Source organism: Nanorana parkeri, unplaced genomic scaffold (genome assembly GCF_000935625.1).
Source record: "Nanorana parkeri isolate BGI_ZX_2015 unplaced genomic scaffold, ASM93562v1 scaffold1527, whole genome shotgun sequence".
NCBI lineage: Eukaryota > Metazoa > Chordata > Amphibia > Anura > Dicroglossidae > Nanorana > Nanorana parkeri.
Genome location: NW_017307795.1, coordinates 54,612 through 81,919, shown reverse-complemented (window position 1 = coordinate 81,919; position 27,308 = coordinate 54,612). Strand labels below are relative to the sequence as shown.

The window sequence follows — 27,308 nt, the reverse complement described above, 5'->3', positions numbered from 1 at the left end:
CTGAAATTCCTGTTTCCTGTATTGATGCCCCATTTTTTACATTTGCCTGTGACCACAAAAGCATTATGCATGTTAACATTGTCACCTTATTTGTTTACCATACAAAGTTCCTAAATAAAAAGCATATCAAGATTACTATATCCTATTTCTTTGTGAATGGCTATAGCAGGGAATATAATAAAGTGTAAATCTAATTTTGTATGGAATCATATTTTTTAGACACAAAACCAGTGCAAACTACAGAAAGTGCTCTTCCTTTTATAATTTCTATTAATGTAAGAGATGCAGAGATAATCTAGTGCATACAAGGTTCCCAGGCAGTGATGAAATCTAGCAAAGATAAGACTGCACAAAGTTCTTCTAGCTTTGGAAATGTTAAATGTTTGTACTTTGGTCTGTGAGTGGACTTTAGTCTGAGCCATGCTATCTACTATTGCCACATAAAAGTGTGCAGACACGCATATTCATTTGTTAAAAAGTAACTACAAAAATGCTGAATACATTAATGATCTAAGCTATTGCTTCAGTTTTATAGCTTTTTGGTAGGTCTGTCTGTGCCAGTATAATAAACATAAAGTCTGAAGAGTGATATCTGTATTTTCTTAGTATAGTTGTCGATGTTTTGATCCTGATTTTTCTGTGAAAAAGATGTGAAAAGAATATCAATTACAAGATAAGGCATTAGTAATTAAAAACAATGTTATGGGTGATTGGTGTACATATGTATATAGTGACCATAACATTATGACCTCCCGCCTTCTATTGAATTGGGTCCCCTTCTTGCTGCCGAAACGGCCCTGACCCATGGAGGCATGGACGCCACTAGACCTCTGAAGGTATGCTGTGGTATCTGCCACCAAGCAGTCAGTAGCAGATCCTTTTAAGTCCTGTAAGTTGCGAGATGGGGCCTCCATGGATTGGATTTGTTTTTCCAGCACATCCCACCAATGCTTGATTTTGAATTAAGATCTGGAGAATTTAGAGGCCATGTCAACACATTGAACTCATGGATGTGTTCCACAAACCATTCTTGAACCATTTTTTGCAGTGTGACCAGGTGCATTATCCAGCTGAAAGAGGCCATCGCCATCAGGAAATACATTTTCCATGAAGGGGTCTACTTGGTCAGCAACAATGTTTTAGGTAGGTGGTTTGTGTCAATTTGACATCCACATAAAGGACAGGACCCAAGGTTTCCCAGCAGAACATTGCCCAAAGCATCACAATGCCTCCAAGGGCATGCCTTCTCAAATGCATCCTGGTGCCATCTCTTTCCGAGGCAAGCGAAACACGCGCACTCAGCCAGCCACATGAAAAATATGATTCATCAGACCAGGTCACCTTTTTTCCATTGCTCCATTGTTCACTTCTGATCATGTACTACAATGCAGGCACTTTTGGTGGTGGACAAGGGTCAACCTGGGCACCCTGACTGATCTGTTGCAACACAGCCCCATACACAACAAACTGCAATGCAGTTGCAAACTGCAATATGTTTTCAGACACCTTTTCTATCAGAGCCAGCAATAACTTTTTCAGCAATTTGAGCTACAGTAGCTCTTCTATTGGTTTGGACTACACAGGCCAGCCTTCGCTCCCCATGTGTATCAATGAGCCGTGGCCACCCATGACTCTGTCACCAGTTCAGCAGGTCTCCAAGACCCCTAATGTCACCTGAGGACCCCCCAAAGAAGCTGATGAAGCACAAGGGGCAGCGGAGCCCGGAATGGAAGGTAACGGTGGGGGGGCGCGCACACTGCAGGGCAGAACATACAAGCGTTCAGATGACAATAGAGCCACCGATCGCTCTATTGCGATCACATGTAAAGGTAAAGGAAACCTTTTTATTGCTTTTATCAAAATTACTTTTACATCTAACAAGTTTTTTTTATTCAGTAGCTGCATAGCGAGAAGGGGTTAATTTGTAGCTTTCTGGATCGCCTGATCTTTGGCATTGCTGCGGAAGCTGTACCCAGACCCTGCTGAGAAGATAAAGCAGGGCTGGCCTGTAGTGGGTCTTTAAGCACTGGGCTCTGCTGAAGACCCTCTCCTGGGTGCTTTTGTTCAATGTGTAAGACAGCCACAGAGTGGTTTACAGGGCCACAGTGCACCCATTTGGTGAGTGCCTGTCAAAGAAGATCTAGGGCAGGGGTAGGCAACCTTGGCTCTACAGCTGTGCTGAAACTGCAAATCTCATCATGCTTCTGCCTCTGGGAGTCATGCCTGTGGCTTGCCATGCCTTATGGGATTTGTAGTTTCAGCACAGCTGTAGAGCCAGGGTTGCCTACCCCTGTCCTCGGGTGGTATGTCTGCCACTGGGGCAAAGACTGTGGGAAGCAGCATGCTCCCTGGATCCTGCCTTGCCATTCCCATCAGTGGCCGCAAGGCCCTCTCAAGACCTAATCTGCTGTGAGTAGGGCTTTTTCCCATTGTTGTGTACAGGGACCCTGCGTGGTGCTTACTTACTGACTTTTACCCTAAAGGGTAATATGCTGGGTTCCGGCTGTGACACTTTGTTGCACGGCCGGTGGTGGGAAGTGAAGCGGAGCCAGATTAAAACTTGGTGATGAAGCAAGCACCAATGGCTCTCTATAGCTGCGAATGCACTGCACCATTTTGCTCCTATACAAGTTACCACTTGGTGGCATGTAATGCACATGTGTGCATCTCTCTGCCAATGCACTTCTGGATGCTTGACTGGGATCCCTGCTGCCTTACAGTGACTGGTTCCCAGACGGCATTAACCCATCCTGCTTCAGCAGCCATTTTGTATGTATCGTCAGTGATTATGGTGGATCATAAGTGCAAGGGCAGTGCTCCTGGGGGGCCTAGTCAGCCTGCAATCTGCTAACCATGCTGGGGGCGGTCTTGCAGTTCCCCTAAGAGGCCTGACACCGATAGTCAGGATCACGGTCCCATCTGGAGTCACAGCACACCTCTAAGTATTTTTTTAAAGCGGACCTTTACCCATATCTTTAAAATAACAAACACACCTTTTAGAAATGTTTAGTAATGACAATCTACAAACGGACACTTCTAGATAATTGCCGGCTTTGTATTGTTCGCATACCTTATTTCTCTTTTCTTCCCCAGTCTTCTGACAGCGGCCATGTTTACTAAGGGCAGATTACTAGCTCTCTTATTACTTCCTGGATTTCTGGCACGTGACTAGAAATATGCAAATCATCATCTCAGTGGAGGGATGCATTGGTAGAATTAGATTTTTGAGTGTAAAGGTCCGCTTTAAACTCTTCAGGTGTCAGTTTTAGTTCCTTGAACAGTATTCTAGGCCATTGTGTCTGAGTTTATGGGAAAAATTGCAGCCATGATAGTTGACACAGAACATATGGGCTACAAGCATGCTTCCATGCACTCTCCTCCAGAGTTTCCGAATTGAAGCACTGCAGTTTCTTCTGCACAGTCAGCCATAGTTGACGAGGGTTGTGCGCTCTCATTATTTGAGAAGTTGGTACAGGAGGAGTCCCTGTCTTCAAACATAACCCCAAAACTTGAGGATACCTTCTTGGTCCTACTTGACACAGTCCACACATGCCCAGAACTGGAGATCCCTGCATGATGTACATCCAAGGTTACTAGTAAGGATTTGCAATAAAGGCCCCAGCTTGTTAAACGTTTGCAGTGCATTTCCTATAGCAACCAGTCTTGTATAGTGATCTGCTTAACCCAGATAAAGTATTTGCTCCTCCTAAAGGTTTTGGCCAGCAATGCTATAAGGATGAAGGGTTCCTAAAGAAGTGGCCATTTCCTTTCCTAATAAAGGTGGCCATACACTTTACAACCATCGCAAGACTAAGGTCTTGCGATGGTTGTAAAGTACTTAAAAAAACGTATGATCTGCCCATCTTGGACAGGCAGAACGTGCTTGCGATGACTGCAATGAGGGGCGGGCTTGCAAGCACGGCAAACGGCAGTGTGCGCGTGCGCACGCACACCGGCCCGTTCGTCAGTTGTCGAACAAGCAGGCCACTCACTCGCCGAGAATCGTACGATTCCCGGCGGGTTTTCCAGCCTGCTTGTTCGATGGAAGACGTGCGACCGTACAGTAGAAACGGTCGCACGCCTTCCATACACTACGATTCTCGTACGATCGCGGGATTTCCCGCAATTCTCGTACGAGAATCGTACAGTGTATGGGCACCTTAAGACTAACTGTCCCTGTGGAACCACCTTCTATTTAATGACCTGCAGGGGTGTGCAAATTTTAAGAAAAACTACTTGGCCAAGGACTAAAGCGGGGGGCCGATCTACTTGTCCTGATACAAAAAAAGAAAAAAAAAATTAACCAAAACCGTTTTTTTCTTTCACTTGACTTTATTGCTAATCACACAAGGGGTGTGACAGGTTCTCTTTATTGACCTGTCACCTCCAACACAGGAGTTCTAGCACAGTTCTCCTCTTGTGACAGGAAGGCTGCATTCCCGTGTCACTATTCACATGGAGGCGAGTAGAGAAGCGTTCTCTGCCCTGCTCTCTAACCTAATTTGCCACAAGAGGGGGGGGGGACCCCGAAGACCACAGCAAAAGAAGCCAGCAGAGAGAGAAAGCCGAGAGCGGTACACGGCTGGCCACCGGAGAGAGAGAAAGGAGAGGGGAGTGAGATTCAGGCAAGTTACAAGTGGTTTTGGTCGGCTGTACAGCCGTTCAAAATCACTTGTACAAAACGGCTCCCACACTACATTTAGCCGTGCTGCTTGCCCGCTGCCGGGCTAAATGTAGAAAAAAACTACTCGCCCGGCGCCCAAAACTGCCTGTCCCGGGCGTCGGGCGATAGGAATTCCACACCCCTGACCTGGTGGACAAAAGGCTAGAAGCCCTTTTTAAGACCCAGCTCTACAACCTGCCATTGCAATCATGTCAATCTGCCAGACCCTGTCATGTCCTGGGGTTCTGGTTCTGTCGTAACTAATCCTTCTGTCCTCTAGCAGCTAAAGCTCATGCATGTGGCCCAAATGTATTGCATTGATGGGCTACTGCATATTCTCCAGATTTCCAGAATCGGCCCTTTTCTTCAATACATATGCAAAGAACACTTTGGTTCACATGTTGGTCTTCAAAGCATCAGTGCAAGGGACACCTTTGATGGGAAACTCCTCTTTGGCAAATCCCTGGACAACTTTATCAATAAGGTCACCGTGTAGAAAAGCACCCATTTGCTTTAGAAAAAGAAAGCAAAATCTCCACCTGGGAAATCTTCTACTCCCGAGGCTAAAGCTGGCCATACACCTTACAATTATCTGCAGATTTTCTGTGGTCAGATGGAAAAGGTGCAACAGATTCCTCCATCTACGCTTTACTGTGTGGATGGAGTAATCTCCACCTGGGCCAATCTGTTGCACTTTTTCCATCTGACCACAGAAAATCTGCAGATAATTGTAAGGTGTATGGGCACTTTAAGAGTTCCTTTTGTTCCTCTCAGGTCTCCAAGTCCAAGGTAAAGCCTGAAACCTAGTTCCCCCATTAGTCCTGGAACTCTAAAGGTGCCCATACACTGTGCGATTATCGCACGATAATCACGGGAAATCCCGCGATCGTACGATAATCGCAAAGTGTATGGAAGACGTGCAACCGTTTTTACTGTACGGTCGCACGTCTTTTGTCTAGGGAGCACGCTAGAAAACCAGCCGAAAAGCGTACGATTTTCAGCTGGTTTGAATGATGCTCGGGAGACAAATGCAGAACGGGCCGGTGTGCGCACGCGCACACTGCCTGTTCAGCATTGCGGTCATCGGAAGCCCGCCCCTCAGGACTAAGGTCTTGCGATGGTTGTGGCGGGGGCGCTCCCGTTTTTTGGGTGGGGGGGGGGGGGGGGTATCTGTTGGCCTTAGCAGCCACCTGGTCCTAGGAGATTTCACATGTTTGGGTAATAATAATGTTGTATCCTAAGGCTACAAACTAGAATTTCAGTGTCTGCCTTAACCCTGCATTATGTTATCAAACTGGCCATAAAGATTGGCGGACCTTTATGCAGCTCTCAAGGAGTCATAACAATTGTCCTGGAAAAGGACCCCAAAGCAAAAGAGTGCATCTGCCGCATCAGAAGTCTAAAGGTTCTCAACCCCTTCATCTAGATAGAAAAATTCTGCATGGAATCCACCTGGTCATTAATTCCTCCCCTGCATTTGGAAGACCTTTTGGCCTCTGTGAGCATCATGGATACCTATTTGCATGTCCCAATCTTCACAGTGCATATACGCTACCTGGGTTTTGCTCCTGCTTTGCTTACAGGGAATCGCCATAGTGAGATATCTGGACGACCGTCTTCTGAGGGAAGAGTTGACTCAGACTCAAAACCCACATCCAACAGACTGTGCAGACCTCAGGGCCATTCTGAATATCCAGAAGTCAAGTGGTAGAACCATATCATTTCTTGGGAGTATCTGGGCCTAATCCCAGACAAGGCCATGTCCTTCACTTGGACAAACTCCAGCCTTTCCACTCCCACATTTGGACATGGCAATCCAGGAGCCAGCCAACCCTCTGTTTTTGTATTAAGATCTTAGACCTCATGATGTCCTCCTTCGAGGCAGTTCCAATTGCCAAATTGCACTCCAGACTGTTGAAGTTAAACATTCTAGCAGCATGAGACAAGAGGGTGCAGTATGCTGATCGGCCCACCCACCTAACCAGCAGAACCCGGTTTGCCCTGGCATGGTGGGCCACTAGATCGGCACTAAAAGTGGGAAAATCCTTCCGAGTCTTAACTGAAGAGAGAAGCTGATTGGTTGCTATGCACAGCTGCTCCAGTTTTGATAAATTCCCCCCTATGTGTATATGTGAATGCAAGACTAAACAGTTTACTCACTCATTATTCTCTATAAAACATTGCCAGTATGAAGAGATATGTTTTAAATGTATCTGCTTAAATGTGTGCTCAAAGTTATACAAAACTATGTACAATAGTTTATGTAACTACACCATAATATGCAAGAATAGTTCAGTGTTAAATACGTATCTCTAATAGAGATAGGCTCAATGTTTGAGTCGAGTGTGAGTTCGACTTGAACATCGGCAGTTGGTGTTTTCGGCGATCAGGGCCCAGTACTCTGTAAGGCCCGCTTCCCACCTGGGCGTTTTTCCGCGCGTTCGTACTCGCGGAAAAACACTCAAACAGGGAAATGCCATTATTTTCAATGTGCATGGTTCCCATCTGGGTGTTTTTCCGCGAATACGAACGCGCGGGAAACCGCCCTACGCCCAAAGAAGTACAGGAGCTTCTTTGGGGCGTATTGACGCGCATATCCCACTGTATCCATTAGGATACAGCCGGATACCCGCTCAGAAACTCACGTTTGCCATGCGTTTCTTTTACCGCAAATCGCGGTAGAAACGTGCAGCAAATGCGAGTTTCCAATACGCTGAGGTGTGAACCCAGCCTTAGAGCCAACCATGGCTCACCTGTCAGATGCTGTACAACTGTCAACAGTTGAGCGGAGCTAGCTCCGCCCAATTGTTTATATGTTGCCGGCATCTTTCAAAATGACATTATGTGGCGGGAGTACGTCTAAAGCAGACGGGACAGCTTTAAAAAAAAAAAAATTCGATATTATTTCTATTTACTTTTTATTTCGGCGAGTAGTCCTGGACAACGCTGGACGTCGTGATTGGCTCCAGTATTACGTTGGCGGATCCATTTTGTTTTTTGCACCTTACCTCCACAATCAATGCCCCAGGGCTTGTGGGGAAGAGGCCTTGTCCACATCGGGATGGGGACAAGGTGCTTTTCCAGGGGCGACCCTAGAAAAGCACCCTTCCAGTGCCGAGGGCATGTGGCCTAGTATCGCAAGGGGGGGGGGGTCACTCGCTCGTCCCCCTCCCCTCTTTTCTTCCCTGCCACGCCTGTGCTCAGATCAAGGGTCTGTTATGGAATATTAGGGGGCACCCCACTTTTCCCCCCCGTTTTTGGGGGTCAGGTTCCTCCTTAAAATTCCTACAAGACCTTAAGGGCCCGCTATGACTTTGAAGGGGAACCTCACACTTTTTTTTTACATGGTGTCCCTCCTAACATTCCTACCAGACCTAAAGGGTTGGGTATTGTTTGGGAGGGGGAACTGCACGCTTTTTTTTTTCTTTTTAAATGTCATTTTTGCTGCAGCAGGTTCTATAAATTGCACAGATCCGCCACTTTATAGGCAGTTTAAGGGGACCACCCAGGCACGATATTTAAAGGAATTTTTCATTTTTATTGTTTCACTTTAAATGAAGTTAAAATCACTACTCCTTTAAAAACGGTATTTTTTAAAAGTGTTTTTTTTTCATTGATACATGTCCCCCAGGGCTGTACCCCAATCCCCATACACTTATTACCATTAAATTGCATATAAAAGCCTTCAAAATGGGGTCAATTAATTTTCAAAGTTCTAGCCCCATAGACTTGCATTGAGTTTGAATTCAAACTTCTCCCATGTTCTAAAGTTTGAATTCATCACTAATCTCTAATGTAACAAGATACTCTACAGGTTCCTAAGATTATGTTATGTAACTGCTAATTAATAATACATATGTTAAGTAATGTCAATATAAAATATATGTGTTAATATCAAAATCCCACTACAACACCCAGTGGTACAACTAGTGAGGCAGCTTTGGTTGTTCAGCCTGACTGGCCTACTCAAGAGTCTTCATAAACAAGACAAGTGGTGAGGCAATGCCATGGCTTTGGACCTGGAAAGTGTTCTGCAGTTAACCTTTTCTAGTACCTGGCAGTCTGGAAAGGGCCACAAGAAGAAGAACCCAGTGTCTTGAAGGGTGCATTCCAGCCTAACCCCGCATGTCCAGTGGGGTGGTATGGCACTCTAAAGTCAGGCTGAGGAAAGGATTATTTGGATAGTTGCCATATGAAGACCAGCAGCAGTGAGAAAACGTAATCAAAGTCAATACCAATATATGCATTGGGTTTTTTTGCATAATAAGTAATTAAAACATTACTGCCAAATCAATTGATCCACAGCTGAACATTTCTCTGGCCCATAGTCGCAGGAGTTTAATTAGTCAAAGTTGCCTGCTGACTTACAATGATTTAGCCCAGATCTGTTCCTATTATATGTTACTATATTTTTCCCTCTCCATTTTTATGTAAAAGCAGTTACTTTAAGTTATCAGGTTGTCTATACCTAGCTTTCAGAATCGTCTGTACATTAAAAAAAAACAACAATACTGTAAATGTTTAAAAATTTTATTTAGGAAAATACAGATTAATTCGATATTATACTTATTTTTGCATAAGTCTTACATTATTCCATACAATGCAAAAGGTAATACATCAGAAACCGAATCAGCAATACAAATTAGCACCTTTGGCCCCATGTACTGTCTTTTCCTGGTTTAGGCCCATGTCTTTGGGTTAAATGACCAACCAAGCAATTTGAAGGCGGAGCATACTGTAGTACCAAACAGAGCAATCAGGGCGAAAGAACCAATGGCTCCTCTTGAACGTTTCTTTGGATCTAGTACAGAAAACAGTTGTTACTGTGATATCAAAACTAGAAAGACTTTTGCTCAAGATCATGGTTTAATGGACCCCATATAGAACAGTTCTGACACATGTATGTTCTGACACATCGCATATATATGGACCCCTAAAAGAAATCTATACTGAAAAAATAGGAGCAAATAAATTGCTAATTCCCTTCTGAAAATGCAAGCTGGCCGCCTGTAATTCTGATTCTTTGATTTAAAAAAAGAGAGTTGCTGACCTGGAAGCGAGTATGTACTGAGCGAAGCTATAATTGTTCCTGCTCAGTAATTCAAAAAGTATATACGTTATCAATAACAGCCAGGAAACTAGCATTTTCTAAAGTAGGGCTTAGCAATGGTAACCTACATATTAAATCAGTATGGATTTTCCTTAAAGTAGGTTTCTAACTAATCTTAGTTGATCATTTTTGAATTATTCTTCGTCAAACAAAGCTGCCAAGCATTTCTGGGTATGCTTATTCCAATGAATCTGGCGGAGAACAAGGATTTCTCACCACATAAAGTTTAGAAGAGGACTTTGTTTTACTTGCCCTTTTTTTATATGCCACCAAAGCTATAAGTGAACTGGAGAAGTAGTGACATATGGGTCCTTTTCTTTATTCTTTCCCTAGCACCCTACATGAAGGTGCTTTGTATTTCTATAATCATACATATTTATACCCTATATGCTGTCTTTTGGTATACTAAACTACCGTATGTGGGTTAGGGAGCAACAGAAGAATACTATCTGCAAGCAAAGCTAAACAGACTGCTATGATCCCTTTTTTTACACCTCCAATGTTTGTTTCATGTTCCATTGTGGTAGAAAAATGCTTTGAATGTACACATGGGGTCATCAGATTGAATCCATTTGTAAAATGTTATAAACCTATGCTTGTCTTCACATCGTCCTTACATTCTGCAGTCAAATCCAGCTAACCTTTTCGAAAAGCTTTTTCCACATTTAGTGTATAGAAAAAAAACTAGTCAGTGTTAGTCCTGTTACACTGCGGGGTATATCACTGGACCTTGTGCCATTGTCACACTAGTTATAGAAGATGTGAGAATAATGAAGCCATCTACTTGTATATTAGATTGGTTTTAGTGTATTAACAAGGGATGCACCGATACCAGTATAGGTACTGATGCCGATACTGGGTATTTTTACGAGTACTCGTATTCATGAAAATGCCCCATTACTACGCGCTGATAGCGGCGCTTTAATTTTTTTAATGGGTTCGGCTGCCTGAGGTCCCGCTTGCTGGGAACTTTGGCAGCCTTGTGGGGACCACACGGCGGCTGTCTTTTACAGAGCCAGTCCGGCCGCACATTGCCGTCTCCTCTTTCTCTGCCCCATGGCATGCACCCGCAAGACCACGAACCACCCGGTGAGATGCCGCACACAGCCCTGGGGAAATTGCACAGCCCTAGAGAGATGCCGCACACAGCCCTGGGGAGAATGCACAGCTCTAGTGAGACACTATACCCAGCCCTGGTGAGAATGCACAGCCCTGGGGAGAATACTCAGCCCTGGGGAGACATTGAACACAGCCCTCGGGAGACACTGAACACAGCCCTGGGGAGACACTGAACACAGCCCTCGGGAGAATACTCAGCCCTAGCGAGGCCGCATGAAGTCCTGGTGAGAATGCACATTCCTAGTGAGACACTATACACAGCCCTGGGAGACACTGCACACAGCCCTGGTGAATGCACAGTTCTCGTGAGACCACATGCAGCCCTGGCGACAATGTGCAGCCCTGGCGAGACAGAGTATGTAGCTTAATATTATTCTGCATTGCTGTATAATATTTTGCTGGGATTCGTAGTCCCTCTTATAGCTTGTAGTCAGTGGCAGAACTACCAGGGTCAGAGCGGTTGCAGCTGCGACTGAGCACTGGCGCTCCACCACTGTTCTAAAAATCATTAGTCTATTGGTTTTAGAAAAGATGTCACATGACACTAAAAAAAATTAATAAAAAAAAAAGGGTATCGGTAATTGGAATCTGTGAGTACTTGAGGAAAAGTATCGGTACTCGTACTCTGTCTTAAAAAAATGGTATTGGTGCATCCCTAGACTATTTAACTCTTCATGTATAGTTTTTTTTTTGTATACACCCATTATTACTAAAATGTTCCCATGTGACTTAGAGAGGATTTATAAAACTTCTGCCCAGCCATATGTTGGGCACACAGGATTCCCACCACTAGATGCAAGGACTTCATATGCTCATGAGCCTCATCTACTGGCGTTAATGCCGTGTAATCGGCATTCACCTAGCATATTGATGGACGGAAGTTTCATAAACCAACCCCAAGGTCTATATCTAGCCAAAACCTTTTTTTCTTAGTTTCGGATAGCGTGGGTAAGTGTTAAAGCCCCCAGTCAGTTTCTCACTGGTACCCAGAGCTTCGTTAAACAGATTTTTCCTCACTTTGTGCCCTGCTAACAGGAAGTGAGAGGAACCCTCCAACAGCAACACAGACAAATACAAATGCTAGGTGGAGGCTAGAAAACCTGTCAGATTTTTATTTCTGTATGTGTTGCTGTTACAGAGTTTCCCTCATTTCCTGTCTGGTAAAACCATTGTCAGCAGAACAGAAAGTGGGTGCAAATCTCTCTCCCTGGATAGCCGTAAAATCTCGACACTTCCAATCCTTCCTCACCTTATGACTTGGCATATGCTTTAGAGATCACAGACACTCACAAACTCAACAAGGAAGCCTTCTTTTAGTTAGTAATTCTATAAATTATGTAACTCCAATATTTAAATCACACAGGTAGGTAATAATGTGCCCCAGGGCTATCTGTTCAAATGAATGACCTGCTAATTGTTATCTATACGTGTTAATGTACAAACTCAATTTGGCATAAACAATTCTGAGTTGCAACTTCTCACAATGAGCATAATGTATGAAATGCTAGGTCTTCTGACCCAGGCTTTTCATACACAGGGCTGCATCAGGCACATCATTGAAGTGTGGTCTGACACACTATGGTAGCCTCTATTTGCTATAGTGGAACAAGTGCATTACTCTGTTTACACAACTTCACAGTAAGCCCCCTTTTTTTTTTGTCCACTGTGTCATGATTGGTGCAAAAAGCTGCAAGCCAATTTCATATATAAGGAAGAACTATATGAACTGATGTTCCTGCCAAGGAGTAGGGAGGATTGACAAGTCCTTTATGACCCAGTGTATTGATCAAAGTTGGCCACATGTATACTCACAAGCTGCCAGATGGCCATGTTTGTGCTAAGCACAATTGTGCATTTATACTAAGGGCATTAAATGAATCAGCTTCTGCACTTACCACCTGTAGAGTATCCTGAGGCATAAAGCCCTCTGCCAATAATCCACACAACTCCCAGAGCGCTAGCAGCACGCTGTAGGAATATAAAATCGTTAATTTTTGAGGATGGTAGAAGGAACCTCAGGCTATTATGTTTGAATAGATGTAAAAGCAGAATACAAATAGGAATAATAACTTGTAAGAATATGCATTTAAGAAGACATAACAGATTTTCAAATACAATACAATATGCAAATGAAATATGTAGCGATGCAAAAAAGTTTAAACTTTAGGTAATCAGAATAGCCTACTTTAAAAAAAAAACAAAAAAAAAAAACCTAACAGTCTTAAATGACCACGGTACATTAAGTAACTACCGCTCAGGTCGGTAAAACCTGCGTGGTGAAATATTCCCTTCCCTGTTCCTGAGATCTTCAGCCCTACCAGTCACCACACAGTATTTTCCAGCAAAATGTTCTGGCAAGGTTCTCTTCCAAGTACACATATGCCCTGTGACCACATTCATTCATTTAGATGGTCTATACCCATGACAGCATACTGGAAAAGGAAGAGGGTAAAGGTGCCCATACACTGTACGATTCTCGTACGAAAATTGCGGGAAATCCTGCGATCGTACGATAATCGCAAAGTGTATGGAAGGCGTGCGACCGTTTCTACTGTACGGTCGCACGTCTTCCGTCGAACAAGCAGGCTGGGAAACCCGCCGGGAATCGTACGAGTTAGTGGCCTGCTTGTTTGACAACTGCCGAACGGGCCGGTGTGCACATGCGCACACTGCCCGTTTGCAGTCATCGGAAGCCCGCCCCTCATTGCAGTGATAGGGGGGCGGGCTTGCGATGATCGCAAGTACGATCTGCCTGTCCAAGATGGGCAGATCGTACTTTTTTTAAATTACTTTACAACCCTGGCAAGACAAAAGTCTTGCCAGGGTTGTAAAGTGCATGGCCACCTTAAGTATTCCACCATGTTGGCTTCATCTAAAGGAAACATTACTTAAAGTAACATTCTTTAAGTGATGGGCAATTAAAGCCAACAGTGAAATAATCGGGGTTCTTCTCTGATAGTCAGCAAAGTGTGCTGTGTTGCATTTACCTGGCATTTTCCCCTGTGCTACCTGCTCCAGCAAATTCACTATGTTTCCTATTCTTATTTAAAAGAACTTCCTAAAGCTCAACTTGTTAAACATATGATCATTAGCCATTATGATCGCAGCACAAGTGTTTTAACACAGTGCAAAATTCAGAGCCCAGGTGCTACACTATTTTTTTTGGTGTGCCAAGCCCTCCTACTGAGATTTTACCCATCATTGACCCCATGGCATATGACACAGCAGACACTTGTTTGTTATCTTTTAATGGACTCTCATCAAAGCAAAACACCTATGCAATGTTGCTCTGATGTAAATTTCCACAAATCTTGTGTAACATACCAGTTCCAGGCACTAACAGAAAGAATAGGTCAAGCTTCACCAACCCAAAACTAGTGGAGGGCACATTAATCAAAGGATGGTTGGTTTGATCTCATTATAATTACATAGGTGTTTATCACACTTTAGCAAAACATCTTTTACTATGCCTTTGTTGTGGACATGGGATCACTGCATGGCATAGATTTGTTAGCGTCGTTCATGTGGAACACAGTAAAAGTTACAAAGCATGACATTTTCATCACAGTAGTATTTTTGGAGCTAGTATCAGTGTTAGTATTTATTTGCATGGTAGCATACATTTTGGCTGAAGTTGAGCGTTGGTGCTAGGCTCAGTCTGGTACCAAAATTCCAGAATCAGAATTAAACTTGATTTGAAAATGAATATACAGTACTGCATATGTAAAACATTTGATCCAAAGTGGAAAATTCAAATGTTTGAACCCGATTAGCAAAAACCAATATGAGATATGCTAAACACAGGCAAGAATAATACATAGAGCTAAAAATAATAATCACTTACAGGATGTGTAAGTCCTCCAGCAGCAAGGAAAAATAAAAAGGAAGAGTATTGTTCCAAACTGTAAATACAAGATTTTGCAGCAGTGTTAGTTATGGTATTCATAGATCTAGACTGTCTAAGGACAGTATAAAGTTCACTGATCTGTTACATTTTGGTTTCTTTACAACACTAAACCTTTCGTTGTCATAAATGCAGAGAATGAAATGTTAGTCATGAGGCTAGACATGTTCTTTTTTAAATCAGTAAACAAATAAACCGCACAATCCAATCGGCGTGACTGGGGTGCCATTAGAAACATGCTAAAACAGACGCACTTTGCGTGTTGCAGAAAAGGTACATGTACCTTTTTGCTGCGACTGCCGCGTGGATGTAACCCCATGAAATCACTGTATGCAATTGTGCACAAACGCGTGGTCCTGGGACACGCGTCCTGGATCGCCCAGGTCTGCACCGGCCCTCAAAGACAGTGTAACAACCTCAGTAATAGTTGAAAACACATCAGATCACTGCTTAGTCCATCTAGGTACAAAAAAAGGAAAAAGTTTTACTTTTTTTTGGACAGGACCGTGACAGATCAGAGGTAATCGAATGTAAATTCATTAACATTTGCCTGCCCTAAAAGTGACACCCATTCAGCTTCAATTCAGCAGGGGATTTGTTCTGTACTCGGCTCTTTTCTACAACCACACAGATATCCCTCCAGGAACCTCCAATGTTTCACTGGTGGTCTAATACTATAATGGACAGGTTCAATGACAAACAGTGAGGGAAGAGAGAAAGCCAAGCACAGCTTCGGGGAGTGACGAGCGGCACAGGGTATGTGAACAAACACTTTTAGGTGTCTGCTATAAACACCCGCTCCAGGTTTATAAGGGAACACTTTCTCCATTTAAAAGTGTTGGAACCCAACAATTTGAACGTTAGCTAGGACTCCCATAGGGGTGCAGCTCAATTCTGAGATAAAGAAAATTTTCTAGTCAGTAATTGAATTCTGAGATAGCATGTGTGGTGGAGATAAGGTGCATGGACTATAGTTATTGGTTATGAATGCATTGCTAAGGGGTAAATAGGGGGGTAGAGTGAAGTGATGGCTTCGCCGCAGGTACAACTAAAGGTTCCTGTATCTGAACAAGTACCAAGCCTTATAAAGTAAACAAATGCGTATCTTACCTTCTCTCTCTAAGGCTGTGTTCACACCTAGGAGCATCGCATATGCGCGTTTGTCGCGCTATTCAAAACCGCGTGACAAACTCATGTTTCCGAAGGCTACTTGGCTGTATCCCAATGGATACGCACGGCAAATACGCCCCAAAGGAGCTCCTGCACTTCTTTGGGCGTTTTGCAGCGCGTTCCTACGCGCTGTAAAACGCCCAGGTGTGAACCATGCCCATAGGCAATCATTGGTTTTCACATGTTGAGCGTTTTACAAAGCGTAGGAACGCGCTGTAAAACGCCCAGGTGTGAACCAGGCCTTAGGCCCCGTTCACACCTGGGCATTTTGTAGCGCCTTCCTACGCTCTGCAAAACGCTCAAACACTGAAATCTCATTATTTCCTATGGGTATGGTTCACACCTGGGCGTATCACAGGCCGTATGAACGCGCTACAAAACGCCCTACGCCCAAAGAAGTACAGAAGCTTATTTGGGGCGTATTTGCCGCGCGTATCCATTGGGATACAGACAGGTAGTCCTTGGAAACGACCGTTTGGCACAAGTTTTTTTTACCGCGAATCGTGGTAAAAACACGTGACACGTAACGCGTGACAAACGCGCATATTCGATACGCCTAGGTGTGAACCCAGCCTAAGTGAGCCAAAACCTCCTTCATTTGTGTTTCCCTTCCCAGAAATTGCTGCTCATAGTAGGAGTGTTTCAACCGCAGAGGCAGTACTGAATTTGGAAAGCAGTGGGCAGGACTCGGTGTGGCCAGGTGATGACTGTCACTCCTGGCTCACAAGCCAGTAACTTGTCAATGCGGATACCCATGCCCCTGCAACATCTTTTCTTCCCACTGTAGTGCAAGCAGGAACAGCCTACATGAGAGTCACAATATGACAGGAAGCTGCATGAGGTGGACTTCACTGGCAGGATCAACAGGCATTCATGGGACTTTACAGGGGGACTAAGAGAAAACTTCAGCACATTTCCTTTTACATAAGAGGTCACAGTTCTACTTTAAAGCTGTTACATCTCATTCTATATAAAAGTGCTACTGATCAGTAAGGCTATAAATAAAATCTGGGACACAATGACTTACGTATTTTGATGTGCCCGCTGTATGCAGTTAAAGATCTGGCCATTTTCCGGGTCATCACTGTACATTGCGGGATACTTGTGGAATAAAAATGAACAAGTACAATATCACTAATCCCCAAAATTACTCTTTCAAAAATAAGAGACACATAAGTCCAACATACATCTCAGCCTCAAGAAATGTAGTTACCAAAGGTTTCAAATAGAAGGTTACTACCGGGTAAAGTTACCAAGTCTGCATGATTAAAGAACACTGGGCAGAAATTTTATTAACCCTTGCAGTGGAGCTGCACCCACACTACAAGGGTTAACTGCTTGTTTTTGCAAAACAAAAATAAATACATATACACACACACAGTGTGTGTGTGTGTGTGTGTGTGTGTGTGTGTGTGTGTGTGTGTGTATATATATATTTTGGCTCCATAAGACGCAATTTTCACCCCAAAAGGAGGGGGGAAATGTGCCTGCGTCTTATGGAGCGAATCTCAACGCCCGAGACATGCAGTTTCGGGCACCGGGCGAGTAGTTTTTTTTTTTACATTTAGCCCAGCTAAAGCAGAGCTAAATGTACAGTAGGAGCCACTGCTTGTTTAATACAAGTGATCTAATTATATCACTTGTATTAAAACCGAGCAGCGGCGGCGATCAAGATCACCATAGAGCAGACGAAAAATGGACGTTCTTCGTCTGCTCTGTGTGATCACTGAGACCGTGGTGTTGTAATCACAGCGCCACCTGTCTCAGCGGTCACTAACTGCAGCTTCTGTCATAGAAGTACGGCTAACGAAGGGAAGGGGGGAGGAGTCCGGTGACATCGATGTCCGTAACGGCTAATGAAGGGAAGGGGGAGGAGTCCGGTGACGTCGATGTCCGTAACGGCTAATGAAGGGAAGGGGAGGAGTCCGGTGACATCACCGGACTCCTCCCCCTTCGTTAGCCGACAGAGCCACTTGGGCCGGTGAGTTTGCCCAAGAAACTTTCTGCACTAGCGCCAGCCAAGGTATTGGCCTATACACATACAGCACAGCAATGAAGTAATAAAATTAACTAGGATCACACTAATCCAGCACGTTATTATTCTGAGTTGCCCCACTTAAGCGGCGGCCATATTGAGTGGGGCACGTGAGATTAATAACGTGCTGGATTAGTGTGATCCTAGTTCATTTTATTACTTCATTGCGGTGCTGTATGTGTATAGGCCAATGTAGTTGGATCTGTATGTGCGTTATAATTAATCGATGAAAAAAAAAATCGATTAATCGAACACGAAAATTTTAAATTACATACATACATGAGTTTCCGAACCGGCTTGCTCTTGGACCGGTCCCTTGATAGTCCTCGTCCGCTGCAGCGGTCTAAGAGTCCTCCAGTCATCACGCCCAATACATTGTATTGGAATGCGAGGATGCCGAGGAACATCTGAACAATCTGATTGGATGCAGGCATTGTTCAGGTATTTTGAGAGCCAGGGGGGCCGACTAGCAAGATACTGAAGCTTGGCCCAGCGGGAGATTCCTCCATACACACAGTTTAGCGTAGACGGAGGAATCTGTTGCACGTTTTCCATCTGACCATAGACAATCTGCAGATAATTTATAGGTGTAAGGTGTGTTTTGGAACTTTATTGCTTATTCTGATTTTGATATACTGAACAGCACTAACCTTATCCACATTAAATTTACCTTTTATGAGATTGTAACCTCTTTCTTCCCCTTAGATTACACTTTGCTTTGGTCACATACTAACATTGTTTTGCGTGTGTCCTGGTCAGATACACACATTATGGAGGCATTGCTCACATTGCTGAACATATCAAAAACCTAAATGACCCACTTTATCTAGGTTCACACATACACTAAGCGATTGCTGTACATGTCAATTTTACCAAAAACCTGAAGTACCTACTTCCCTTGGAGAGATTGACACTGAATTACAGTTCATTCTGTTATTCATGCCAAAGGTCTAAAAGCATTTCTTTTGCCTTTGCTATATCAAATTACTTAAGAACAATATTTCTTGCATCAGACACACCCTAAATTGCTGTTCCTAAAGCAAACCATGCTAAAGGTTAGGAGCGACTGCCCCACCTTGGTGAGCTGGCCACAAAACACTGCAAGAGAGATATTATTAGAAAAGGGACTTTATATCTACGTGAAATAAGAAAAAAAGCCAAGAATTCTACAGTCACTTCCTGCTATTACTAAATACAATAAATATATATCTAACTTTCTGCACGTCTAAGGGAGTAAGGGTTGTCACTCTTCACATAGGAAATGTTGCTATGCCTGGTCTTTTATGCAGGAGGTAAGCAGTATCATGTCTCAGATTAACATTATTCTATACTGAGAGGAACATAGAGGCTAATACTGCTGACCTCTCTTCAAAGTTTTGGTTGTCAGGCCTTCATGCTGGCCCAATGGCTCTACTACTCACCAAAACAGTGATCAAGGAAGATCAGGAGTTCTAGCTTCACTTTCTGCAGGTTTCATTCTGTCAAGTGCTACTTTGGAGCAACAAAGGGGGGAGTTTATGAATCAAGCTGAACACATAGGGGGTCCTTCACTAAAGTGCCAAAGGATTTGCCCCAACGTTCGGCTAATCCTTCAGCTCGCTTCGATGGTAGAAACCCTTCGGTTCCATTGAGAATAGCGCCTACAGCAGCTGAAGTAAACACCCAAATGCAACCAAGCCAAACGAACTTGCTTCGGCTCGGCAAAGCCGAATAAAAACAGCCCAGGTGAGCAGAATGATCCACCCAAGCAGACTGAAGCAATGAAGGTCGTCAAAAAATAGGATTAAACAAAAAACACAATGGGGCTCCCCTTACCAATTCATACCAGATCCTTTAGATCTGGTAGAAATGTTTGGGGGGGGTAGATGTCCAAAAAAAAGCATTGGGGTCGAGGGCATGTGGCCTGGTATAGCACAGAGAGGAGGGCAGGCCGTGCACTCATCCCCCCCTTTGCCAGGCCACTGCTGGGAATAAGTGTCTGGTATGTTTTTTTCTTTTCTTGGCATTTGGGTCCCCAATAGAGTCTGGTGTCACTTGGTAGGGGAACCCCACTTTTTTTTACATCGGGGGCCCCACCTGACATTCCTACAAGGGTCTGGTATGAATCGGGGAGGGGACCCCCACCTCTGTTTTTTTTGTTTACCTTCACAGTTTTCATTCTGCTTCACTACCTCTGAGGTAGCGAACAGAATGATGGAACTGAAAGCATGAGCCGAACATTCGTCAATTTACTCTCTGCTGTTCGGCCCCTTAGAAAATAGGGGTGAACACCAGGGAATGACGTGTCGAACGTTCGCTTCAGCCAATCCAGATGTTGCATCAGCTGAGGCGAACGGGCTCTTCCCCTCGTGCTGAGACTGTTCGGCTGAGCCACAGGAACGTAAAGTGAGCTGTACACGGCTGCAGTGAATAGCCGAACAGGATTCGGCTGACATCACATTGGCGCGGTTATTCATTTGGCTGCCTTCGGCAGCTTAGTGAATAACACCTATAGTAAAATCTGTCTCACTGCTCCTGTTTAGCACTGCCTTGCTATACCACAAAACTTAGAAAGACCCATGTTTTTTTCATGTTTTATTCTGGGAAACAAAACTATAGGCTAGTTAAAGAAAGCGGCTGCTTCTTACCTCTACTTTGTACTGCTTGCGAGCTTTTCCCACCTTTAGAGCCAGATGAGTTACCAGAACAAAGCTGGCTGCTCCTGTGAGAAGCACATACCCATGTTCTTTGGAAAGGACCACCATCTTGAATCTGGAAAGAATGACAAATGTGATATTATGGATTAATACTATACTCCTGTACTGTAGCCACCCAATCACTTTAAAAAATAATGTTGTGCCTGAGATGAACAAAGAGCTTGGTGGAAAGTTTACTGATGCTGCTCATGCAAGAAATGTCCTCGAGTACTCAGTAATGTTCATTGAGCAATCCTTGAGAAAACAGAATGAAGGAGAAATGGAGAGGCTGACAGGGTTGGGAGGAAAGGAATGGGGACATAGAACAAAGACAAATGAGTCATGCTCGGAGAACAGTAGGTAAAGAGGGATATACACATGAAAATTGTAGTCAACCTGTTCATCAAATTGTGATCCTTTAGGCTAAATAACTAGTCTGGTTAACACAGGGGTTAGAAGACCATCTATAGGCAAGGTTGAACTTCAACCCATTCTCATAAAAAAATAATTTAAAAAAAACACACTTAAGGGTGTTACGGGTAAAACAGTAGACATAAGTATTTCAACCATGTATTTAGCATTGCCTGGAGATCCACTTTAATAAATGTCATACAAGCACCCATTGCCAACTAGGGTAGAAATTGGTGGGAGAAATAGACCCGAGTACAAGCAGTGAAAAGTGGAGTGTGAGAGCACCGGAGGCAGAAGAAAGGAGGGCGGGTGCTAGGTGAGGAAATATAAATTTGTTCCAAATCAGCCGATGTGATTTGTCTGGATTTGTTTTCTCATTTTGTCTCTCATAGTTGAGGTCTACCTATGATGCCAATTACAGGTCTCTCTCATCTTTTTAAGTGGGAGAACTTGCACAATTGGTGGCTGACTAAATACTTTTTTGCCCCACTGTATGTGCCAGTGGAAAGAAAGTGGGGTTCATAATAGGAGAGCAGGAAACAGCACTGAGCCCGGGCTCACACGAGTGCTGCTGAATGATTAGGCGTTTTTCAGTGCATTTTTTTTAGGCAAGTTTATGTGCATTTTTTATGCATGACAAGTGATATCTGCCAGGACACCATTAGGCCCAGCCTTTCTTTCAGCAGACTTTAAACACAAAAATGCACCAAAAAAAAAAAACATCAAAAAGGCCTGTGCTTGCATTTTCCATGCGCTTTAATTGAAGTCTATGGGGCCAAAAATGCACTGCGCACCACCAAAACAAATACCAACACCTTTCCAAATATCACACTGCACCATGTTGCATTGATGTGAACAGGCACTATAAAGAATAATGTGATTTCCATTGTCATGCAGTGCGGCGTGACAGCAGGCGCAGGACAAATCGCACTAGCGTGAACAGGGCCTAATCAATATGGCAGTGTGTTGTCAGACTTCAGGATAACTCTGCTTGTTTTATGGAGTGGGTGTGTGAGCAATGTGCAATCTCCGGTGTGACACAGACATCTAACCTAAAGGTGCCTCAGCAATGAGGTTACCACTAATGTGGATATCCACAAAACATGAAAAAACCCATTCATGGTAAGCTTACCCCCAATCACCTTATTTATACTTACCCGCAGATACTTATCCTCCACCATTTCATCCACCATGGCTGCCACCTTGAAATACTTGGTGCTCCCATGTATAGGAGAGAATGGGACCTCCTCCCATGATGCAGTGCTTGAGCATAGTGGCCAAATGCTAACACGAGCACTGTCATAAGATGGAGGAAGTGATGTCCCCTCTCCTTGTAAGCTCTGACACAAGCCAACAGTGAGTATTTTGTGGTCGTTAGGACAGTGGAAGGAGCGGCACTGAGGGGGAATGGACACTGTTGGGGAATGGGCAAGGTGATGGGGCCTAAATCCAGATAAAACCTTTTACAGTATTTCAATCTGCGTAACGTGGGAAAAGGTGAGAGCCTGCGTGAGGTTTTTAGTGCCATCTGTGTCTCTATTTGAACAATTTCCCTTTACTTCCAGCCAAGACAGGAAGTGATGAGAAGTCTGTTCAATGGTGATTCAGACAAATAGGCATTTTTTAGCAGTGTAAAAAAGTGTGGAACTTCTGACATTCTATGCGGTCTATGCGGTCCTGCCCCAATGACAACGGCACCTCTCTCCCTCCCATTTCTGTCAGTGTCACAAGGAATGGAAATGAGGGGAAAATCATCCATAACTACAATTATACAAATGTGACTGGAGGCAGTGAAGCCAATGGGTCAGTAGGATAGCCAGGCAGATACTTTTTGGAAGCAGACCAGCAGTGGAAGCTCCTCTTCTTTTCCCTGCCACACGTTTATGTCTTCCTTAGGGCCCACTCACACTGGCCTGATCTGCTGTGGTGTGTTAATTGCACACACATTCACATGCATTGCGTTAATGCTGCCCATTCATTTCAATGGGCTATCCAATGAATTTGTGCCTTGGGTGGCCCTGCTGGTAGCTCCTGGCTAGACTAACATTGAATAGAAAATGGAAGAAGCCGAAGGGAGAAATGTCAGCCAAACTGTGACGTATAGCAATGTGTTCCCCCAGCATCTAGGACCAATAACAATGGTGGTGCTTGTAGTGATAATCAAGATTTAATCATCATTAAGATTTGAAGGTCATTTGCTGAGTGCTGGTGATCCTCACTTTCTACTGGCCAAACAGTGACCACATCTAATCAGATGCAGTCAGTGTTTGAGCATGCAGACAGCCACAGCTGCCAGCTGTCAGAATACAATAGCCAGCAGGGGAGAATGGAGATTGCTCCATCTATGCTATTTAGTGTGGATGGAGGAACTGAGTGATTCTGGAAAGAAATGACATTCTAACAGTAAATGTAGTTTTCGTTCAGGAAAATCCATTTATTCCAAAACTGACTTAAAATCAAATAAAAATTTGAACAGCATTCATCAAGTCTGATGACATTATCGAATGTTCTAATGATATATATCATATAAACGCGTGTACAAAAATCTACCAGTGTATATCCGGCTTAAATCTGCCATAATGTTCTGATATGCTGTGCAGAGAAAAGCTCCTGGGGGCCCAATTCTTGTTATTGTTTGCCAATGGCTTATTTCTGCTTTAGGTCTCATACACACGGGTAGAAAAAGAAGAACGCTTTTAGAGCCACTGAACACAGCTCGATTCCAGCCAATGTGACATTTAAAGTGACAATAAACTCAGGAGGTTCAATCCTAAAAATACATTCAGGTATCTTAACTATTAACAAAAATGTATCTTATTTGTGTATTACTCGGCTGTAGATCCTCAAATCATCTCTGAATTGGTGCCGATACTGTCCTTCCTTCTGTTCCCCATGATCCCTGTGTGTGTGTTGTAAAGTAGCCACCGCTCCAAGCTCACTCCTGTGATGGACTACAATCTCAATACAAATGAGTGAACTAAACATGAGATTGTAGTCCATCACGGGACGGAGCTTGGAGCGGTGGTTACTTTACAACACACACAGGGACCATGGGGAACAAAAGTAGACACCCTCCAGAAGGAAGGACAGTGTCGGCACCAATTCAGAGATGATTGGAGGATCTACAGCCGACTGATACATAAGTTACATTCCTGTTAATAGTTATAGTACCGTACTTGGATGTATCTTTAAGATTTAACTCCTGAGCTTAGTGTCCCTTAAAAAGGAGAATTATGAGGCGAGTGAAAATCACTCATCCTCATAGTTCTAGCCGACCTGCGACAATGAAACTGTCACACCTCGGCTCAGTAGATCGGGAAGTGAGCAAACACATACCATCGCTCGCTCACTTCTCCATCTATCCCTGCAGAGAGCCGTGACCGTCACTCACGGCTACCTGCAGGGATTCCCCCCTCCCCCCCCCCCCCCTTCCACTCCAGCTCTCCTCTGTACCCACTTCCACAGATCAACAGTGGGTGGAAGCAGCCTGAGCACCCAGGGATGTGGGCATGTGCCCTGGGTGCTTGACGGTACTGATACCCATGGTGCATACACATAGAGACAGTGAGGACCCCTTATCGTGAGCAACTACTGACTGTCTTCTTTGCCATCCCAGCACAGGCCCTTACTCACTCTTGCCTGTTCAATGGAGGTGCCTCACGAGGTCGCTGGCCAACCACATTAGGACCCCACCTGGAGCGCCGCCCACAGCAGTGACACGACGCTCCTCCAGCCTGCCCAGTCCCCCCCCCCCCCCCCCTGTCTAATCCTCCAGCGCTGACTGGCGGAACGGACGGGGAGGGGGCGGACACAGCTGACTCTGCCTCTAGATAGGCAGAGCCACTGTGAATTACGCAGCTGGATGGATCCAGACAGAAATGTTGGGATCCATCCGGGCTGCGGCGTCTCAGTATGTGGCTCGCGGTATACTGAGCTTAGGGTGACGGGAGGACGCTAGTTTGTGTCCTCCCGTGACCCGTAGGAGAACTATGGGGAAAAGCCCTGACCCCATAGTTCTCCTTTAAGTATTATGCACATGACCGATGTATGGTTATACGCAGTGTGTATGAGTCCTTAAGATTCAGATTTTTCCAAACGTTGTTCCCGTACCACTCCCCTATACTGGTTTTTCCTTCCCATCAAGTCTCTCTCTCTGCAGTACTGGTAGTGACATGTTACAGACGCCTATAAACTCCAGCAGTAATTTAGTAGCTGACAACCTCTGAGCAGCAGCAGCGTCCCTGGTGCCATTCATGTATTCCTCCTGACACATGACTGATGGCATTCTATAGCTCAGCACACACATTACAATCGGATTGTACAACCTCCTCTAGATCTACCAACAACTATGTAATGAAAGGACCTGATTGGATACAAATTGATTGAAAAGTTTATGAAAAATCTAAAGCTGACCGCACATTCAGTCTGATTTACGATCACCGGTAGGCTGTACATTTCAGCCAGTTTGTCTGCAGTACCATTAACTTGAATGGCACTACCCTACTGCAGACCGCAAGGAGACTATGTATGTGAACCCTTGCGTTTCGGGTACGGGGCATTGCGGTAGACGCACGGGCTGGTGGAAACAAACCCTCAGGGCCCATTCACACCACAACCAGATCTCCAGACCCAAAATGCATCCTAATGTATCATATGCTATTTCTGGCTTCTGTTCACACCAGCACAGTCTGTTCCACACCAGGCCAGAAAAACACTGCGTCTCGTTTTGGCTGGTCTGGAATGTACTGGAATTGCGAGCAAGTTCACACCATTTTCGAGACCAGATCTGGTCCCGAAAATGGTGTGAACCTGCCCTGAAGGAGCTGGTCAGAAAATCTTCAAACAGAGCCAACAGCCAATGAGCTGCCGGCTCTGTTCGGGTATTCTGACCACGCCGGGGGTCCACTATCAGAATACAATAGAAACAGTGGGGATTCCTCAATCATTGCTTATAAGCGTTGATGGGGGAATCGGTTTCAATTTTTGTTTCATCCAGGCCATGGGTCAAATGAAAAAAAAAAACAGAACTGTGTATACCCGGCTTGAGGTAACCATACAATCTTTTTTAGATTTACCAAAATGTATGTAATATAAGGACACTTCTAAACTATCCACTAGAATTGGAATCAGGCAGGCCCTTCTACTACATAGTTGGTGGTAGCTCTATAGGAGATTGTACAATACCAAGAACTATGTAGTGCAAAGCTCTGGCTGACAGGACACACATTGATTGATTAGGTTATAATTATTATATCATACATTGGTTATATTAGTTTATTGGCTATATTACATAGCTTTGATAAACATACACTAGATTGTAACATGTATGGTGACTCTGTATAAATGTATGCTGGAAGCCTGCACACAGGGAAGGAAGGAGACGATATAGATCACAGCATGAGCCCTTTAACATGTCTCCCAGTCACAAGTGACCCGGGGCGCCTCGTCCTTCCTCAGCACTTGTCAAGGTTACCACAACCAGGAAGCTGCTGAGAGAAAAAGCCTGAAATCCCAGCTCTGCATTGGCCGACCCATAAGGAGAAAGTGCCGGCTAGGAGCCTCCGTGCCAGTCACCGACCGGTCCATATGTACTAATAAAGGGGAACAGAATAAATCACCAACCTTGACTTCTATGACCTGGACCCGAGAGAACCGACACGCCGCCTGAGGGAATCGCTGTGTGAGTGGGAGGAGAAGATGGAAGAGGAGGGAGGACACTTCGTACAATCCCCTCCCATCCAATGCAGTGTACTCAGACACACTGGAGTCCTCAATGAACGCTATAGAGAGACATGTGTGTACAGTGATCACAGCTACTGGGCGGTTGCACTTCCAGGCAGTCATGACCGGGGACAGTCCGCCTTTATGGTTATGTAAAATATCCCCCCAAACAACAATAAAATAAAATGGCCACATTGTCTGGTGCTTGGAATACAACCCTCACCATTCATTCCTCCCCGCCAACCTTGGAGTCTGGACCTTTTTCACTAATTCCCCCCCTTTATTTGGTCTGATCGTTCTCTGTCTCTTTACGGTGCAGACGCGCGAGTAATGCAACTTTTCTAGAATGTTGAATAGCAGACATATGTGTTTGTTTTATCACTTGTTGCCTGCACCAGAAACTGTTCTGGTCCTGTCTTAACAATTTGTTATTTCAATAAAAATTGAATATTAAAAAAAAACAACCCTCCTCAATTATTTTACCTCAGTATTCTCCTAGG

General features: G+C 44.3%; 1 protein-coding gene across 1 annotated transcript; it reads right to left on the bottom strand.

Moving 5' to 3' along the window:
* Positions 1 to 9,183: 9,183 nt before the first annotated feature.
* On the bottom strand, positions 9,184 to 26,758 carry MGST3 (microsomal glutathione S-transferase 3). The gene is made up of 6 exons (XM_018570389.1): positions 26,710 to 26,758; positions 20,629 to 20,752; positions 16,994 to 17,067; positions 14,737 to 14,794; positions 12,788 to 12,860; positions 9,184 to 9,464 (listed from the first exon to the last, which is right to left on the bottom strand). Exons 2-6 carry the CDS (start codon positions 20,743 to 20,745, stop codon positions 9,343 to 9,345), a joined length of 444 nt encoding a protein of 147 aa, XP_018425891.1. The 5' UTR covers positions 20,746 to 20,752; positions 26,710 to 26,758; the 3' UTR covers positions 9,184 to 9,342.
* Between the last annotated feature and the right edge of the window lie 550 nt (positions 26,759 to 27,308).

Bases quoted from the DNA above. Each gene is read 5' to 3' on its own strand.
- MGST3 (XM_018570389.1), bottom strand. From the start codon at position 20,745: ATGGTGGTCCTTTCCAAAGAACATGGGTATGTGCTTCTCACAGGAGCA. The intron at 14,795-16,993 runs GTAAGTCATTGT...TTGTATTTACAG, and splicing joins CAGCGGGCACATCAAAATAC to TTTGGAACAATACTCTTCCT. The intron at 12,861-14,736 runs GTAAGTGATTAT...ATATTCCTACAG, and splicing joins CTGGAGGACTTACACATCCT to CGTGCTGCTAGCGCTCTGGG.